The sequence below is a fragment of the Cervus canadensis genome, chromosome 24 (assembly GCF_019320065.1).
Source record: "Cervus canadensis isolate Bull #8, Minnesota chromosome 24, ASM1932006v1, whole genome shotgun sequence".
NCBI classification, from domain to species: Eukaryota; Metazoa; Chordata; class Mammalia; order Artiodactyla; family Cervidae; genus Cervus; species Cervus canadensis.
Window position 1 is genome coordinate 3183804 of NC_057409.1, and position 20168 is coordinate 3203971.

Consider the following 20168-nt stretch of genomic DNA (forward strand, 5'->3'; position numbering starts at 1 on the left):
CAGGTGAGCTCGTTTGATGCTCAAAACTCCATGATTATCTCCCCATTTTGTAGATGTTGACATAAGGATTAGAGAGTTTGAGAGTAAGTAGCAGCAAGTAGCAGACTCAGGATTCAAACCAGACAGTCTTCAGAGCCACTCATAAAGCTCTAAATCCCTGGGTGAGTTGGGTGTGGATGGGGCAGGCATTTCAGAGTGGGATTAGTACTGGGTACCAGCCTCACACCCAGCCTTGGCTCTCAAGCTGCTTAGACTCTATAGCGTTGTTCTGTTAGGCTTAGCGTCTTACTTTTTCACTATGAAATACATACAGAAAAGCACATGCAAGAGGTAGACACTGTTTACAAATAATTAGAAAATAAATCTCATCTATGTAACTATCACATAAGTCAAGAAATAGAACATGACCAGCATTCCAAGAAGCCCCACTGGGTACTTCTCCACAGTCAGAACCTCCTCGTCTAGAGTTACCCCTCGTCTTAGACTGTCCAAGTCTTGAAACAGAAGGGAAGAGGGATGAGCACAACCTTTAAAAGAAGGACATGGCCATTGTTGTTGCTTAGTTGCTCAGTCACCTCTGACTCTTTACAGCCCCATGGACTGCACAGCACACCAGGCTTCCCTGTTCTTCACTATCTCCTGGAGTTTGCTCAAACTCATGTCCATTGAGTCAATGATGCCATCCAACCATCTCATCCTCTGTCATCCCCTTCTCTTTCTGCCCTCAATCTCTCCCAGCATCAGGGTCTTTCCCAGTGAGTCAGCTCTTCGCATCAGGTGGCCAAAGTATTGGAGCTTCACCTTCAGCATCAGTCCTTCCAATGAGTATTCAGGGTTGATTTCCTGTAGGATGGACTGGTTTGATCTCCTTGCTGTCCGAGGGACTCTCAAAAGTCTTCTCCAGCACCACAGTTTGAAAGCTTCAATTCTTCAGTGTTCAGCCTTCTTTATGGTCCAACTCTCACATCCACACATGACTACTGGGAAAACCATAGCACTGACTATGCTGAACTTTATCGGCCAAGTGATGTCTCTGCTTTTTATAGGATATGACAAAAACTGATTAGAACCAACTAGGTCCAAAATGGCAGAAAACGCAACTTCCAGTAGACCTTGAGCCTCATTAGCCTATGAAATTACCCAGCACATAAAAACTAATGACACTGTGTTTTGAGGCTCTCTCTCTTGCTTTCTGAGATAGCCCATTCTCTATCTGTGGAGTGAGCATTTCTCTAAGTATTAATATTCTTACCTATCATTTCATCTCCAGATTCTTTTGTGATGAAGCAAGGACCTCAGATTCACTGGCAACGGTCTCACCCTGTGGTCTGATTTGAGCACATATGTGCATACCTTATTTCCCTAGCTAGGGAGAGGCTGACGGGCATGATGGTGGTAAAGACTGTCCCTTCCACTGTATTTCTTTGCCTCCCGTACTTGCCAGGTGAGTTATAGGTGCTTATCCATATTTGCTGACAGGTTGCCTAGGATGGGTGAGCACATGTGTTGGGCACTGTGCCGGGTGTTTTACACATTTTCTCATTGAATTGTCACAAAACCTATATCAGGTAGGCTTGATTTTACTGAATTTCCAAACAAGGAAACTAAGGTTCAGCTACGGTATCTATGATGCCCAAGGTCACACAGACGATAAACAGTAGGACTTGGTTTTGAAGCCAGGGCCTTCCTTTTTTTCCTGGCTCATTTTGATGGAGGCAGGGAAGATGAGGACGGAAGGGAGAGAGGGGGACGTAGGAAGGGGTTTTAAGTGCAGTGACTGAGACGGGCCAGAGTGGGTTAGACCCCCTGCTTTCAAACTCAGTGCAGCCACTCAGGCAAGTTCCTTATCTTATCCATGTCTCAGCTGCTCTCCTGAATAGGGCTCTGTGTTGATTTGTTGAGATGATTGTGTCAAATGTCCAACAGAAAGAATAATAGGATTGTTGTGAAGAACAAAAGAGTTAGCTCTGAGAAAGAAAGCTCTACGGAAGCTCTGAGAACAGTAGTCCACATGGAGGAAGCACTTGCTGAACATTAGCCAAGATGCTGGCTGCTGTGGTTTGGAAACTGCTGCTCCCACTGTTCCTCTGCAGGCTGCTCTCTTTTGCAAACTGACTCCAGTGAAGGACCTTGGGCTAGTCTGGACAGAGCTAGAGTTTGTGGACTTCCCTGGCAGGCCAATGGTTAATAATCCACCTGCTAATGCAGGGGACATGGGTTTGATCTCTGGTCTGGGAGGATCCCACATGTGGCGGAACAACTGAGGTTGTGTGCCACCGCTAGTGAGTCTGCGTGCCTAAAGCCCACACTTTGCAACAAGGGAAGTCCCTGAAACAAGATGCCCATGCCCCACACCTAGATAGTCCCCACTTGTTCCAACTAGAGAAAATCCACGTGCATCAACGACGACCTAGTGTAGCCAAAAGAAAAAAATTATACGTACGTGTGTGTGTGTGTGTGTGTGTGTAAGAATGAGGCTTTGTTTCTTCTGGGGATTCTGAAGCCAAGGAACTGGAAACCAGTCTCCTCTGACGGTGGCTGGCCTGAGATCCAGTTCCATGTTTTCCTGCCCAACCCCACATTTGAGCAGAGCTGACCCGGCCACCATTTCCTTGGCCCTCACATCTGGGCAGCCTCACCACAAAGTCAGGCTGGCTCTCAGGAAGGCTGGTTCAAGGGTACATGCGGTCTCCCACTCCTTGGCCTGTGGCATTGCCTCATTTTCCAGGTTTTGGAGGGGCTGAAGTTCATGATGGCATTTTTCAGCAACCAGGAGCCTGATGGCTCCTGTATTAGGTCATGAATTTTGGTTGCAAGCAACAGAGACTGACTCTGGCTGTCTAAAGAAAACAAGTAGTAATTGTGGGGTAGAAAAGTGAGAGCTCACTGAAGCAACCAGCGGCTCAAGGGTCAGAGCTCTGGGGGCCAGCTGCTCTGTTGCTGCCAATTTAAGCGCTCATCTCTCCTTCAGCACTAGCTCCAGATTCCAGTTCCGGAAAAGATCACATGATCTGTATCATGTGACTGCTTCAGCTGAAATGGGAGGTCCGGAGAGGAAGGACCACGCTCCCCAGCTGGTGTAGTGTTGCTGGTGGGACTCATCCTTGGCCAAGGTTAACCACAGAGCAGTTTCCGCAGCAAGAGAGATGGGGGGAGCCACAGGAGGGGCTGTTGAATGTAACAAAGTCAGAGGGAACAAGACCAATAGTCCTGTCCTCTTTGAGCAAAGAGGCTCTTAGGGTGAGTTCCTCAAGCATCTAGAAAGATAGGCTTTACTGCTTGTCCACGCAGACAGGCTGCTCAGAAAAGTTGTGAGGCAGGGAAAAGTGTAGCTTTAGAGTCAAACTGTGGGTCCAAATTCTGGAACCTCACTCACTTACTTGTGACATTAAGGTTGTCAGGTGCCTTAAGGACTTGGGTTTTAACTCTTTAACCTGTGAAATGGGGATAATTATTCAGTAGTTCCCATATGGTTGTTTCAAAGATTGAGGATAATTCAGCAACTGTGGGCTCTGATTACAACTTCACCTCTGACATATTGGGCTCTGTTTGGGGGGTGGAATCACAGGGATTCTCTGAGCCTCAATTTGCCATGCACAAAACGGGAGTGAGAACTTAATCTTTGGTTATCAATCAGACTTGATTTTGAGCCTGAAAATTCTGTGTGTTGCTATAAGACTCTGGGCAAGTTATTTTGCTGAACTTGAAGCAGCCCAGCTAAGGGGTCTGGGGCAAGCCCAGGCACAGGATGGATGCTGTGTCGGTTCCTAGGGTTGCCATGCCAAGGAGCCACAATCCCTCATTCTTTAAACAAAACTGGTGGCTCAGACGGTAAAGAATCTGCCTGTAATGCGTGAGACCTGGGTTTGATCCCTGGGTTGGGACGATCCCCTGGAGGAGGGCATGGCAACCCACTGAAGTATTCTTTCCTGGAGAATCCCCGTGGACAGAGGAGCCTGGCGGGCTACAGTCCCCGGGTTCGCAAAGAGCTGGGCACGACTGAACGACCAAGCACAGCACAGCGAACAGTCCGAGTCTGGTCTGCTCCCTCCATGACAGGCCGATAAATCAGCGGACCAAGTGTTGAGGCAAGAATAGCAACTTTATCTGGAAAGCCAGTGTCCAAGAAGATGGCGAACCAGAGTCTCAAGGTACCCTCTTATTGGGGTCTGGATGCTAGTTTCTTTTCTAGAACAAGAGGGAGAGGGAGTGAGGAAGTAACGTGAAAAGGCCACAGTGGTGGTGTTTTAGTTGCTAAGTCATGTCTGGCTCATTGCAACACCATGGACTGTAGCCGGCCAGGCTCCTCTGTCCATGGGATTCTCCAGGCAAGAATACTGGAGTGGGTTGCCATTTCCTTCTCCAGGGGGTCTTCCTGACCCAGAGAGCGAACCCTGGTCTCCTGCATGGTAGGCGGTTTCCTGCATTGCAGCTGGATTCTCGACCAACTGAACCACCAGGGAAGTCCATAAAGGCCATAAGTCTTGCCAAATGTCTCCTGGTTTGGCCAGCCTCAGTAAGGGGATGTACTAATGTCTCCTTTCCTGTAGCCAGTCACAGATGGGCAGGGGCAGGGTGTTTCCCTGTGAGCTGAACAAAGGCTCGTGAACATTCAGGCAGAGTGGCAGGGTTCTGGAGGCAGGCTACCATGAATGCTCGTGGCTAGAGACCACACGCTTGTCGTGACTGCAGTGACAGAAGCAGTAGAAAGCAAAGGTTAAAGAAACACATCCAACATGGGATCAGATTTTGTTCTTCCCTGTTACAGCCCTAGAAACTTCTTGTATCATACCGTTCTGGAGGCTACAAGTCCAAGATCAAATCTCAGCAAGGCTGGTTCCCGCTGAGAGCTCTGAGAGAAAGTCCGTTTCAGGCCTCTCTCTGAGCTTCTGGTCACTTTCTGGCTATCTTTGGCGTTCCTTAGCTTGTAGAAACATAATCCTTTTCTGTCTTCATCTTCACATGGCTAATCTTCTTATGAATCTTCATGTTGTCTTTCTTCTAAGTGTGTCCGTCTCCATGACCGATTTCCCCATTTTTATAAGGACACCAGTCATTTTGGATTAGGACCCATGCTGATGACCACCTCATTTTAACTTGATTATTTCTGTAAAAAATCTATTTCCAAATAAGGTCACATTCTCCTGAATGGAAAGGAAGTCCAAAACAGAGGGGATGTAGGGTAAGGGAGTTAGAGAAGGAGAGGTTCAGAAAAAGAACGAGACCGGCACTTTACAGGAACAGATCACCTTTAACGAGGCGAGAAGGGGCAGCAGTCAGGTTAGTGAGTATTCTTGCCTGGAGAATCCCGGGGACGGGGGAGCCTGGTGGGCTGCCGTCTGTGGGGTCGCACAGAGTCGGACACGACTGAAGCGACTTAGCAGCAGCAGCACTAACCCAAGAAAAGAGTAAGTATAAAAAAAAAAAGAAAAAAAAAGAAAAGAGTAAGTATATATAGGCATACATGTGGAAAGCTACTGTCTTAAGGGGGCCTGTTCTTCTCCAAGGTTGTTGGGAGTAGTTCTCTTAAACGGCTTGGGGCAAGGAATTCTGGAGATCAGCCAGAGGCTGGACTGACTGGGAGCTGGGGGTAATCAACCTTAATGTCCATTGTTTTTTTTTCTGGTGACAGAGTTCTTTGTTTTGCATTAGAATGGTGGGGAGGACCTGGAGGGGAGTTTTAACTCCAGGCTATTTTGAGCCATGTAACTTTCCTTCGGGGGAGATATATATATATATATATATATATATACACACACACACACACACACACACACACATATCTGATTTGTTTTGCTATATAGTAGAAACTAACACAGCATTGTAAAGCAACTATACTCCAATAAAACTTACCTTATTAGAAAAGCAAAAAATAAATAAGTAGTGGAGATGAGGGCTTCAACATATATTTTGGGGGAGAAGGGAGACACAATTCAACTTTGTACCCATTAGTTTCCCTTTTTCATCAAAGTTTCTTATCAAATAAGATTAAATATCTTGTTCAGTACCTGGCACAGAGCAGACCTTCAATAAATATTTGTTGCGTAAATGCACGGACGGATCTTTGATTCCATGGTGTTCCAGAATTCTCAGAGTTCCCTACTGACTCAAGAAATAGTCTCCTTTAAGAAAGTGACTTCAAGGTTCTCAGGCAAGAATATAAAGTTCATGTGAATAGCTCCAGGCAGATTCAGGAGCTCAGATCTAACTTCTCTTTGAATGTGCTCCGTGCTCTTCCCATAGCCTGAGAGATTGGCAGGAAGGTCCTTCATTCCTGGAAATATTTTCCATTGCGGCAAAGAATTCATTGTTCCAGCAAAGACTGCAACGCTCCCTCCAGTCATTTGAAAGAGCTTCCAATGATGAACAGGTGCTGCCGGCTGAGATGAGAACCCGGCTGTAGGTAATGGGACAGGTGACCTTCCACAAGCTTCGACCCCTGGCATCCCCTGTGTCCCCCAGCCAAAGGGGGAATGCCGCCTCTTAATTTCTTACCCTTCAGGCCATGGGCTCACGTACCTTGTGCTTACAACGTGCCAGGAGTGTTTCATCTGACACAGTAAAGTGACTCAAAGTCTAAACTCTGGAATTGGACTTCTGCTGTCTGCTGTCTGCTCTTGGCTCCTCCACCACCTTACTGTGTGATCTTGAGCAAGTTATTTAACCTCTCTCTGTGCCTCAGCACCCCTATTGGTAACTTGGAGTTAATTAATAATAGCACCTACCTTATAGCAGAGCGCTGAAGAATTGATGCTTTTGAGCTGTGGTGCTGGAGAAGACTCTTGAGAGTCCCTTGGACAGCAAGGAGATCCAACCAATCAATCATAAAGGAAATTAGTCCTGAATATTCATTGGAAGGACTGATGCTGAAGCTGAAGCTTCAATACTTTGGCCACCTGATGCAAAGAGCCAACTCATTGGAAGAGACCCTGATGCTGGGAAAGATTAAGGGCAGGAGGAGAAGGGGATGACAGAGGATAAGATCGTTCGATGGCATCACCGACTTGATGGACATGGGTTTGTGTAAGCTCCAGGAGTTGGTGATGGACAGGGAAGCCTGGCATGTTGCAATCCAAGGGGTCGCAAAGATCTGGAGACGACTGAGCGAATGAACAGAACTGAATCTTATAGCAGATGTGATATCATATGTAATACACTTCACTCGGTGCATACAGACCATGTTAGGGGTGATTGTTTTCTTATATCACTGAAGACATTGCTGATGTTGAGGCTGGTTAATGGAGGAGGTAAATTCTAGTGTTCAGGGTTTTTTAAATATTTATTTATTGTATATAGCAGCCAGGTCTCAGTTGCAGCACATGGGATCCAATTCCTTGACCAGGGATTGAACCCAGGTTCCCTGCACTGGGAATGCAGAGTCTCAGCCACTGCACCACCAGGGAAGTCTCTAGTGTCCAGGTTTTAATCCATGTCCTCATTAATAAGATTGAATAAAATAAAGAGTCTGCACTCATCATTCCTGTTAGGGCTTTCTAGAACTCAATCCATCTCTCCTTGTCTTCTCTCTTTCTTCTTTACTTCCTTATAATCCTAAATGCTCAAACTTGGATTTTTTTTTTTTTAACTAATTCCCAGACAACTCTATGAAACCTGTTTCATGGATTAGGAATCTGAGATGCAGTGAGGTGTGGTGACTTCTGAGTAAGAAAGCTAGAATTCAAGCCAGGTTGTGTCTGACTTTAAGGCCACAGAATAGGGAGACGGGGCAGAAGGGGTTGGAATTTGTCCTCTCCCTGAAATTCCTGTCCATCCTGAGGACCTACGCATAAAGTTGGCCACCAGATTGGCCTGTTCTGGACAGTGCCCCTGCCCTGGACGAGCTTCTCCACCCCATTACCAAGGCTGGGCCCCTGCCCTCTGTCACATGAACAGGCCCCTCAGTGACTGATGAGAAAGCCAGCCTGTTAGGACAGGGGATTCTCATTCAGTAGCTCTTAAGAAAAAAACCAAACAAAACTACAATGTTGTCATAGTTTCAGATGAACAACGAAGGTATGCAGCCATACGTGTGTGTGTATCCATTCTCCCGCCAGCTCCCCTCCCATCCAGGCCATCACAAGCAGTTTGTTTTTTGGGTCTTTTTTAAAAAAAATGTTTATTTATTTATTTGGCCGCACCAGATCTTCGTTGAGGCAGGCGGACTCTTATCTGAGGCATTGTGGGTATTAGCTCCCTGACCGGGGATGGAACCCGGGCCCCTGGCGCGGGGAATGCAGACCACCGGGCCACCCCGGAAGTCCCTCCAGCAGCACTCTGAACGCCCAGGAGCCCCAGGCCGGCGGGTGGCACCCTGCCCTACTTCTCAGCAAAGCGCGGCTCAGAACAGTTCTGTGAGTCTGGCTGGCCGCACACCAGGTCTGAGCCTGGCTTTGAGCCCTGGCCCGCCTCTCTGGTTTCTTCCACTCACATCCTTTTGCAGCACCGCCTGTCTCCTCTGTTTCTCTCCGGAGCAGCCTGGGCTGACATTAGCTTCTGGTGCCCTCTGTCCCGACGCTGCCAGGAGCCGAGAGGTACTCAGGGTGGGCTTCAGGACAAAGGGGCAGAAACGTCAGGACAGAGGGCACGCTGGTGGGGGCTGTGTGCCAACATGGCTCCCCTCAGGGGATGCTGGCACTGGGCAGCAAGAGTGAGGAAGGCCATCCCATTTTATTATTTATTGTTCTTTCTCTTTAGCATAGACAACAGATGCTAGAATTCTCTGGCCTCTTTGAGGACCTGACTACTGGAGTTTGAAGACTCCAGAGGTTAGTTTCCTATGCTGCCCCGCAAGCCCACTAGCAGTGACCAGCTTCCTGGTTTCTTTGGAACCGCACGCAAAGGAGGCAGTATATTGGAGCAGAAAGAACCCGGGTTAATCTCCTAGGGAGCTCTGGCAGTGGCTGGCTGAGCAACCTCAGGCAGATGAATTGACCTCTCTGATCCTCAGGCTTCTCTTCGGCGCGGTGGTCTCTTCTTCATAAATTTGTTATTCAACTAGATAATGGACACAGAGCAGCTAATGTAGTGTTTGGCACATGGTAAGCACTCAGGAAACATGAGCCCACCGTTACTTTGGTAGAAATGGTGCTGTTATTAGCAATGGAAACCTTGGTGGAGGGTCCAAGAACAAGGTGGAATGGGAGTAGAGGTGAATGAGGAAAGAACGTTCCTTCCCTAACCTACTGGCTACCCTCCCAAACTGCACATGCCCCAGGCCAGTTCTGGAAATGCCAAACAATTCTTCTCATTTATTCATCCTGGGGAGACAAGGTGTTCTCCAGGCCCACTTGGCCTTGGCTTAAAAGGATGGGGACACCCACACACCATCACTCATGCTCCTTCCCAGTACCGGGAGTTAACAAGGCCAATAGCGTGGGTGTCACAGAGTTGCCCTGAAAGCATCTTATAAGAAAAAAGGAAGATTTTGTTTGCAGATTGCAAGAGCTAACTGCATACAGACTTATACCCTGACTTTTCTGTATATGACTCCAGAGAGCTATGACCCTTGTTCATTGTTCGGGAGCCCAGCAGTGCCCTCAGCTTCTGGGTTTCAGGAGACTTAGGAATAATCCAGTCCTACTAGCTCATTTTGGGGGAAATGAAGCTCAGAGAACCAGAAGGCCCAGTTCAACAACACACACACACAATAACTGTCAGGAAAGGGGACCTGGGAGGGATGATGGATTGGACTCAACGAGCCCCTCTGAGGTTTCAAGTCTCCCTCTCAACTATGGGGTCTTTGGAAGGATATCATGCGACATCTCCCATTTTTCACCACCCTGCACCCCCTGGCTGGTGCCTGACTCCGGAAACCGTGGAAGGTCATTCCCTCCAGCAGAAGTCTCCTCTCTTTTATGGAGCAGAAATGGTCAAGAGAAGACGCGAGAGTCTTTCAGATGACTGTGACTCCCCGGGCGAGGTGGGAAAGATGGGGTTATTTGAGAGGACAGTTGCATTTATAGGGCCTCTTATCTTTACGACAAAATCCCAACTAGGCATCGGGATGCAATTAGAAAGAAAACAACAACCGTAAAGATTTGGTTGAAGAGTGTGGGGTTGTATGCCTCAGGTGGGCAGCTGGACCCACCATTGGAGGGGGGTCCTTGTAACCCTGAGATTCTCTGTTAAGTTAGGGCCTGATGACACGGAGCTGAGAAATGCTGGTGGAGCTGCTGGGGGCAATTCCCAGATCCACTGGGGGGTCCTCTCCACTCCTCTCCAACTCTGCCAGCCAAATGTGGGCATGCCCCAGCCGCAGCAGGAGAGCCACTCCTGTGCACGATTTCTCCCTCTCTATCCCTGGGAGCAGGTCAGTGGGAGACCTGAGCCACCAGGACCTTTGGAGAGGCGAGATGGGCATCAGACAGACAGCATCTGGGAGAGCACAGGAGGACTTCCCATAGGCGCTGACTTCCCAGGAGGGAAACTATGTCACAGCCAGAAACAGAAGCTAGCTACCCAAACACACAAAATCAAACCAAAAGAAAGGGGGGGAAGAAAATTTGAAAAAAAAAAAAAAGGAGTTCCAGTTCTATTTGTTCTACAATACCATTAATATTTCAATACTTTTCATCCAGATATAGAAAGAAAAGTCAGGGGCATTGGACTAAAAGGAGCGGGAGACCCCCTTCCTCTGTCGCGGTCAAGTAGTTCCTTCCCCATCCCCAAGGAGTTTATTAATAGCTATGCTATACCCGTGGCAGGCGTAAGTCTATTGTCCAAAAGCACAGTTCTTGACCCAAGACAGCCGTTCTGACGTTGGCTGGCAAGTCCAGCCGGCATTTACTCTCCCAAGGGAGCCGGTCCGGGGCAAACCGCTTCCTCTGTTCACTGTGATGGTAAGCGGGCCGCAGAGGCAGCAGGGACCCCCGACTCCGCCCGGGCGGAGCTCGCTCAGGCGATGGAGGCGATCTCGCTGGGTTTCTGCTCCCTGCAGAAGAGAGTCCTGGGGGAGGGCCCGCAGCCGCCGCGGTGGCCGGGGTGAGAGCAGAAAAGCAGAGCCAGCAGCAGCGCCAGGGTGACGAGGAAGCTGAGCACCCACCGGATGACGCCGGGGTAGATGAAGGGCAGGATGAGGACGATGAGCAGGACCAGGAGGAGCAGGTGCGCGGCCAGGCGCCGAGCCGCCGCGCGGTTGGCGCTCACCGCGTCCTGCTCCTCCTCTCCGGCCGCGCTGGGCTGCCCTGCCGTCAGGGTGGCAGGGTTCGCCAGGCCCTGCGGACGGAGCGGTACCTCCAGGCCGGGCCGGGCCAGCCGCGCCAGCACGCTCTCCTGGTCGCGCAGGGTGCAGACGAGGCCCCCGGGGACGGCCGTGACTTGGCGGCACAGCGGGCAGGGGACGGACCAGGCGTCGTCCTGCACGCAGAGCAGCAGCTTCAGGCAGACGGCACAGAAGGCGTGCTGGCAGCCCAGCAGCTTGGGCGGCCGGGCCCCGCTGTAGGGCTCCCGGCACACCAGGCACTCCAGGTCGCCCTCCGTGGGGCCCCCAGGACCTCCAGCGCGGCCCGCGGGGTCGGAGGGGGTGGCTTCTCGGCGGACTGCCTGGGGCTGCTGCCGTATCTCGGGGCAGGCCATTCTCGGCACTGGAGCCCCCAGGACGGGGCAGCTCACGGCCTGGGCATCGACAGGCAGCAATCAGTGGGTGTTGCTAGGACCCGAAGGCCGTCTGGCCGCAGGCTGGGTGGCTGGAGCCTCCTCCGCCTCCTTCTCGTCTTCAGCTGTCTGCCACCACTCTCCCAGGGCTGCTCAGCTTGTTTCTTGGCTCACACCGTCCCTTCAGTTATTATTATTTCTTTCCTTGAAACCTAGGGTTAATCAGTAACTCTCCGGCTGGAGACTTTGAATTGCCTGATAGAAAGGCCACCGGGGCAGGGAGGGCCAGTGCGGGAATCAGGATTTTCCTGTTGGGGCTGGTGCGTCACGAGTGCCCGCAGGACTACGACTTGTGAGCTTCAGGATATATTAGAATCACCACCACCACCACCCCATCCCAGGAATCTCTTTAAAAAAAAAAAAAAATTATTTAGGGCTCTGTCAGATCTTGGACTTGCCTGGTGGCTCAGCAGTAAAGAATCCCCCTGCCATGCAGGAGACGTGGGTTCGATCCCTGGGTCAGGAAGATCCCCTGGAGAAGGAAATGGCAACCCACTCCAGTATTCTTGCCTGGAAACCCCATGGACGGGAGTCTGGTGGGCCACAGTCAGTGGGGTCACAAAAGAGTCAGACAGACAACTTCTTGGCTGAACAGCATCAGGGCTCAGTTGTGGTGTGCGGGTTTTCTCTCCAGTTGCAGTCCTTGGGTTTAGTTGCCCCACAACATGTAGGATCTTAGTTCCCCAACTGGGTATTGAACCTGAGTCCGCTGCAGTGGAAGGCAGATTCTTAGCCACTAGACCACCACAGAGGTCCTCCCAGGAACCTTCCAAAACACAAGTTTCCAGGTCCCCAGACCCAGAGATTGAGATTCAGCAAGGTCCGGATGGAAATCTGAGAATTTGCTCCATTTATAAACATCATCATGATTCTAACCCAGGTGGACTGGGGGGACCCCGCTTGGAGAAACATTGCCATGGGTAGATCTCCATTAAAGGTTTTGGATGTCAGGATCAGTGGGAAAAAGTTTGCACTTTGAGCCCATTTGCAAGCAGGCTGCCTTGTGAAGAAGAGAGAAGTGGTGGGAAAAGTATTCTGAGTGTCAGGGGGAGAAAGCCCAGCCAAGCCCAGTGAAACCCCAACAGCTCAGCGGTGTTTATCACCTGTCACGGCCATCCGTTCGCTCACAGGTAGTTGTATTAACTGTTCCTGATTCCCCAGCCGTGCATGTCACGGACGGAACAATAGGTGTGTTTGTTGTGTGCAGACACACTGCAGACCCAGGAGTCACACGAACAGCTGCTGTTTATTTGGGCCTCCTTGGCGCCAAGCCTTGTGACAGAGTCCTCACCTCTGATCGCCCTGCATCTTGGCACGGCCCTGGAAGGACGGTGCTGCTGAGGCCTGGGAGCAAAGGCGGGGTGTGGTCAGGGCAGACCTGCTGGCCGCTCGCCAAGGGGCCTTCCGTGGGGCCAGGACCCCGGGGATCTACCAGTGCCCAAGGTCGGGGTCCCAGCTTCTGGGTCCAGGAACTCGGTCTCGTCTGTTGGTGTGGAGGCAACTGGCCTTTAGGCAGCTGACTCCAGTTAACAGGACTCACGTGGGACTGACAGATACACACTGCGTGGCGGTTAAGAAATCGTGATTCCTGGGACTTCCCTGGTGGTCCAGTGGTTAAAACTCCATCCTCCCAATGCAGGGGGCGCTGGTTTGATCCCTGGTTGGGGAATGAAGATCCCACATGCACTCGGTGAGGTAAAAACAAGCAAGTTGTTTTTTTGTTGTTCATTCACTAAGTCGTGTCTGACTCTGTGACCCCGTGGACTGCAGCACGCCAGGCTTGCTTGTCCTGCACCGTCTCCCAGAGTTTGCTCAAACTCATGTCCATTGAGTCGGTGATACTATCTAACCATCTCATTCTCTGCCTCCCTCTTCTCATTTTGCCTTCAACCTTTCCCAGCATCAGGGTCTTTTCCAATGAGTCATCTCTTTGCATCAGGTGGCCAAAGTATTGGAGCTTCAGCTTCAGCATCAGACCTTCTAATGACTATTCAGGGTTGATGGCTTTTAGGATTGACTGGTTTGATCTCCTTGTTGTCCAAGGGACTCTCAAAAGTCTTCTCCAGCACCACAGTTCAAAAGCAGACAACAAAAACTCTCAACTTCTCGCCCACCCCCTGCCATGATTCCCATAATAGGAAAGAATATGAAAAATTATATATATGTATAACCGTATCACTTTGCTATACAACAGGAACTAACAAGACATTGTAAACCAACTATAACAAAAAAGTTAAAGTCTAAGAAAAAAAAAATGTGATTCTGTTGCCTTGCCCTGAATATCAGAGAGTGGGGTGACACAATCCATGTCCTCAAAGTACTCTCTCCGAGGCCACGCTGAATCCAGAAGCATGAGCCTGGCCCTCCTTCGCTGCTCCTGTCGCCTGCTGAGGTCCACAGGGTCCACTCCTCTGAATCAGCGCTGTCCCTATTCCAAGGGGCAGGCTCTGCTCTCCTGCCTCAGGCCCCCCAGGCCCTCTGTCTCTGAAATCCACTTCTCCACTGTACCCCCTGTCATCACATTTCCCCTCCTCCACCTTCAACGTAACAGTTATTTCTTTCTACTCTGCTCTCCCCCAGATCAAGCTGAAGGGTGGCTCAGATCTAGCATGTTTCCTCCCCAGGCCCAACATCCATTTCTGCTTCTACAGTGGCCTGTCTTTCTTTTGGGTAACTGCTGCTCTCCATCTTCACTCTGTGTGATTTGCAGCTCTGCCGGAGCTGGGAGGTGATGTAATTCAGGGCAGGCCAATCAGCATATTCACCCCACTGGCTAAAAGAAGTGGTTCAGACTTCAGCGTGTGAGCTAAGCCAAAGCAACGAGATTCAATTCTGGGACTTCTGTTGGAATGACTGACAAGTTTCTCTTTCCAAACTAGAGGATAGAACCCTTAGTTACCAGGACCACACTGTGTGGCACAAAAGAAAGATGAGAAAAGAATCAGAAAAAGGTCTGATGACATTGAATGCCTGGATCTAGCCATACCTGAAGCCAGAAATCTTCAGATTTTATTTTATTTTTTAGTTATAATTTACCGATAAAATCCACCTAGATTTTTATTCTTAAGTCAACTTGAGTTGGATTTTTCTGTCTCTTGTAAGGGAAAGTCATTTGAGTAACATAGCAATAGATGAAGAAAAGAAGCCTTTAATTGCTATTTGACATGGACAATCAAAGTGTACATGGCCAAGAGAGAACTAAGGCCTGTGGGTTATTGTGCCAAAAAAGACTTTGTGTCTCTTCTCTGCTTTGACCTGCATTATATAAATCTCCTTTCTGTTTGCTAGACCCTAGGGAGGGTTGAGATAGGAGGAGAAAGAAATACGTTGAGCTGCATTCATTTATAATAAGAAATAGAAAATCAGGTGGACAACACAGTTCAGTCACTTGGCTGGTGACGCCCCCCTCTCTGCTAGCCAGCCCTGTGTAAGTGCTAAGTCACTTCAGTCACGTCCAGCTCTGTGTGGCCCTGTGGACTGCAGCCCACCAGGTTCCCCTGTCCATGGGCTCTCCAGGCAAAAATACTGGAGTGGGTTGCCATGCCCTCCTCCAGGGGATCTTCCTGACCCTGGGCTTGAACCTGCTTCTCTTACATCTCTTGCACTGGCAGGCAGAGAGATTCTTTACCACTAGCGCCACCTGGGAAGCCCCTAGCCAGCTCTGAGTGAGTAGTAATCGTCGCTCACTTATGTCAGACTGTTTGCGAGCCCATGGATTATAGCCTGCCCAGCTCCTCTGTCCATGGAGTTCTCCAAGCAAGAATACTGGGAAGCCAAATATTCAGGAAGGTAGCTAGGGGAAGTTGAAGTCAGACCAAGGGAAGTTATTTGGGGTTAGTGTTTAAAGAATAACATTTGATGTTGTTGGGCAGCTACTGTGAAGAAAACATATATTGAGTATAACAGCTCAAGTATTATAGAAATATATAAAGTAGAAAGTGAAAGTTCATGAAGGTGCCTTGGCTTAACCATTTACACTGGTTTTATAGTTAGGCATCCGGCTCCTGTCACGTTACTAGCTGCACGGCTTCTGACAAGTCTTCTCAACTTCTCTGACCCTCAGTTTCTCACTTTGAAAAAATGGAGACAGTAACACTAAGAAATAGTGGGAGATTACCTAAGGCCCCACCTCCATCAAACCCTGCTCAGGGCAGACTGGGTAATTTATACACCTCGCTATGTCTCTGACGTCAGTGTTACTTATCTCACAAGGGGACACAGAGATAAGACATTCTGATGATCTGTTTAGCCAGTGTTTCTTAAAGAGAAGTGACAGAGGGCAGGATTTGGGGCATAGCCTGAAGAGGGGATATCAAGTGGGGATACCAAGTGGGAGACTGGGATTGACATATATTCCCTACTATGTGCAAAACGGGCTTCCCTGGTGGCTCAGCAATAAGGAATCTGCCTGTTAATTCAGGAGACGTGGGTTTGATCCCTGGGCTGGGAAGATCCTCTGGAGAAGGAAATGATGACTCACTCCAGTATTCTTGCCTGGGAAATACCACGGACAGAGGAGCCTGGCGGGATATAGTCCATGGAGTTGCAAAGAGTAGGACACAACTTAGCAGCTAAACAACAAGAATATGTAAAACAGGTAACTTGTGAGACCATACTGGATACACAAGGAGCTCCACTCAGTGCTCTGTGGTGACTTAAATGGGAAAGAAATCCAAAAAAGAGGATATACATATATATATGGCTGATTCCATCCCCAAGAAAAAGAAATGCAAAAAGGGAAAATGGTTGTCTGAGGAAGCCTTACAAATAGTTGAGAAAAAAAGAGTAGTGAAAGGCCAAAGAGAAAAGGAAAGATTTATCCATCTGAATGCCGAGTTCCAAAGAATAGCAAGGAGAGATAAGAAAGCCTTCCTAGGTAATCAGTGCAAAGAAATAGAGGAAAACAATAGAATGGGAAGACTAGAGATCTCTTCAAGGAAATTAGAGATATCAAGGGAACATTTCATGCAAAGATGGACACAATAAAGGGCAGAAACGGTATGGACTTAACAGAAGAAGAAGATATTAAGAAGAGGTGGCAAGAATACACAGAAGAACTATACAAAAAAGATCTTCATGACCCAGAAAACCACGATGGTGTGATCACTCACCTAGAACCAGACAACCTGGAGTGCAAAGTCGAGTGGGCCTTAGGAAGCATCACTATAAACCAAGCTAGTGGAGGTGATGGAATTCCAGTTGAGCTATTTTAAATCCTGAAAGATGATGCTGTGAAAGTGTTGCACTCAATATGCCAGCAAATTTGGAAAACTCAGCAGTGGACATAGGACTGGAAAAGGTCAGTTTTCATTCCAATCCCTAAGAAAGGCAATGCCAAAGAATGCTCAAACTACCTCACAATTGCACTCATCTCACATGCTAGTAAAGTAATGCTCAAAATTCTCTAAGCCAGGCTTCAATAGTATATGAACAGAGAACTTCCAGATGTTCAAGCTCAATTTAGAAAAAGCAAAGGAACGAGAAATCAAATTGCCAACATCTGTTGGATCATAGAAAAAGCGAGAGAATTCCAGAAAAACATTTACTTTTGCTTCATTGTCTATACTAAAGCCTTTGACTGTGGGGATATCAACAAACTGGAAAATTCTTTAAGAGGTGGGAATACCAGACCACCTTAGCCTCCTGAGAAATCTGTATGCTGATCAAGAAGCAACAGTTAGAACCGGACATGGGGCAATGGACTGGTTCCAAATGGGTAAAGGAGTACATTGAGGCTGTATATTGTCACCCTGCTTATTTAACTTATATGCAAAGTACATCATACGAAATGTTGGGCTGGATGAAGCACAAGCTGGAATCAAGATTGCCAGGAGAAATATCAATAACCTTAGATTTTCAGATGGCACCACCATAATGGCAGAAAGAGAAGAGGAACTAAAAGCCTCTTGATGAAAGTGAAAGAGGAGATTGAAAAAACTGGCTTAAAACTCAACATTCAAAAACTAAGGTCATGGCATCTGGTCCCATCACTTCACGGCAAATAGATGGGAAAACAATCAAAACAGTGACAGACTATTTTCTTGGGCTCCACAATCACTGCAGATGGTGACCGCAGTCATGAAATTAAAAGATGCTTGCTTGCTTCTTGGAAGAAAAGCTATGACAAACCTAGACAGCATATTACAAAGCAGAGACTACTTTGCCGACAAAGGTCCATCTAGTCAAGGCTATGGTTTTTCTAGTAGTCATGTATGGATGTGAGAGTTGGACCATAAAGAAAGCTGAGCACTGAAGAATTGATGCTTTTGAACTGTGGTGTTGGAGAAGACTCTTGAGAGTCCTTTGGACTGCAAAGAGATCAAACCAGTCTATCCTAAAGGAAATCAGTCCTGGATATTCACTGGAAGGACTGATTCTGAAGCTGAAGCCCCAATACTTTGGCCACCTGATGCGAAGAACTGACTCATTAGAAAAGACCCTGATGCTAGGAAAGATTGAAGGCAGGAGGAGAAGGGGATGACAGAAGATGATATGGCTGGCGTTACCAACTCAATGGACATGAGTTTGGGCAAGCTCTGGGAGTTGGTGATGGACAGGGGAGGCCTGGCATGCTGCAGTCCATGGGGTCCCAAAGAGTCAGACACTACTGAATGATTGAACTGATGGCTGATTCACTTCGCTGTTATAGCAGAAACTAACACAGCATTGTTAAGTAACTGTACTTCAATAAAAATTTTTAAAAAAGAAAATTGAGTCCTTCCAAATCTTCAAATAAAATATAACTTTTAAATTTCTGTGCAAATGTGAACTCATTAATTCTCAGTAAAACTTTTTTTCTGCGTTTTGTAATGCAATTTCTTTCATCCTGTGCTTCACACAGCCCTGGAGGGTGTAAGGAGTTTGAGCAGGACAGCCTCAGTGAGGTTACAGTTTCAGAGTCTGCTGTGAGTGGGGAAACCAGAGCCAGGTCTCTTGACGGACCATCTTGGAAATCCCACCAGGCAGGTAACCACAGACCCGTGCCCTACAAAGACATTTCTGATGTGAGCTTTAGATCGTGCATCAGATTCACTGGCAAAGGCATGAGAGGGCAGTGACATCATAAGTCACTGATGTCAGGGACAAATGGCCTGACCCTTGCCTGACCTCTGATCTTGGACAAGCCACTCTCACGGCACACCCCGGTGGTCCCAGAGAGCTGTGTTCCAGCAAACTCCCCGTCAGCCCCGCTTCCCTCCTCACCCCAGGCTGGCTGGTATCTTCACTCACCCTCTTAGTCCAGAATTCCTGCCTCTGTGCTCCTCGGAACATGGCTGGCTGTGCCTCTGTCCTTCTCAAAGTGTCTGTGTGTCTGAGGGTGGATGGGTCAGCGGGGATCTAAAGGAACAGGATTTGTAACTATCTTAATGATGCTAACAGGATAATGAAGGTAAGGGTGGAGAGGGAGGGATCATGCAAGAGAGACAGGGAGGGCTTCGGGTACCGACTGCGGGAGGCTGGAAACACGGACTGCTTTCCCACTTGCTTTTAAAAAATAATTATGTAAAAAAAAATACATTCTTACTGTAAAACAAACCTAAAGGAATACTGATGGATTTAAAGAATTTCCCACTTGTTTTTAAAAAATAATTATGTAAAAACAGATCCATGTTTACTGTAAAAAGAAAAAGAGAAATTACCAATGAATGTATTGGAGAAGGTATCAGTAAGCCGCGGTCTCTCAGTTCACAGAGAACCAGCTCTCATTCTGGATATCTTCCTTTAGCCTTCTTTCTGTGCATGCTTATACAAAAAAAAAAATTTTTTTTCTGTATGAAATGGGACTCTGCTATTATATTTTGGTAATCTGTATTTTTAATGAATAGTTTACACATATCTTTTCCCAGATTAATTAGCACCATCCTCATGAAGGTTGTATGGTATCTTGTATTTATTATTATATTCTAGGGACTTCCCTGGCTGTCTAGTGGTTAAGACTCTGTGATTCAAATGCAGGGCCATGGGTTCAGTCCCTGATCGGGTAACTAGGATTCCACATCCTTCAAAGTGAAGTTTAAAAAAAAAAAATTAATTAAAAAATAAACTTTAAGAATGTTCAATTCCCACAAGTGGACTATTTAGGTTGTTTCCATTTCCCACTGTTACTGACAGTCCTATGACTTTCAGAGTGTGTGCATTCTGGGACATGCACTTTTTATATCTGGCCTTTTCAACCTTGCAAGTATGCACGATATCTCCTCAATCTGCCATTTTGGCTGAGGATCATCTGCTGGTTCAGGTCCCAAACTTGGATTTATGCCGAGTTTTTTATGAACCTGATTTAAGACCTGAAGCTCGGAACCATCAACTAATGAGCAATAGATGAGACCACTTCTGTCAGACTCAGAATTATCCCAGTGCATCTGTCCCTGGGGTTATAGAAATCAGACAACAAGCCCCTAAGACCACATTTTCTTTGAATTTGGAATGACTCTAGTGTCTAGGCCCGCTTCTCACTGCCACCTCTGGGCTTCCTTTCCTGTCCCACCCTCCCCCATCTCTCTGGCTAGCTCGGA

The 20168-nt window shown here is 48.0% G+C and overlaps 1 protein-coding gene across 1 annotated transcript; it reads right to left on the minus strand.

Moving 5' to 3' along the window:
- Positions 1-10529: 10529 nt before the first annotated feature.
- RNF186 (ring finger protein 186) lies at positions 10530-11750 on the minus strand. The gene has a single exon (XM_043445516.1). It carries the CDS (start codon positions 11572-11574, stop codon positions 10894-10896), a length of 681 nt encoding a protein of 226 aa, XP_043301451.1. The 5' UTR covers positions 11575-11750; the 3' UTR covers positions 10530-10893.
- Between the last annotated feature and the right edge of the window lie 8418 nt (positions 11751-20168).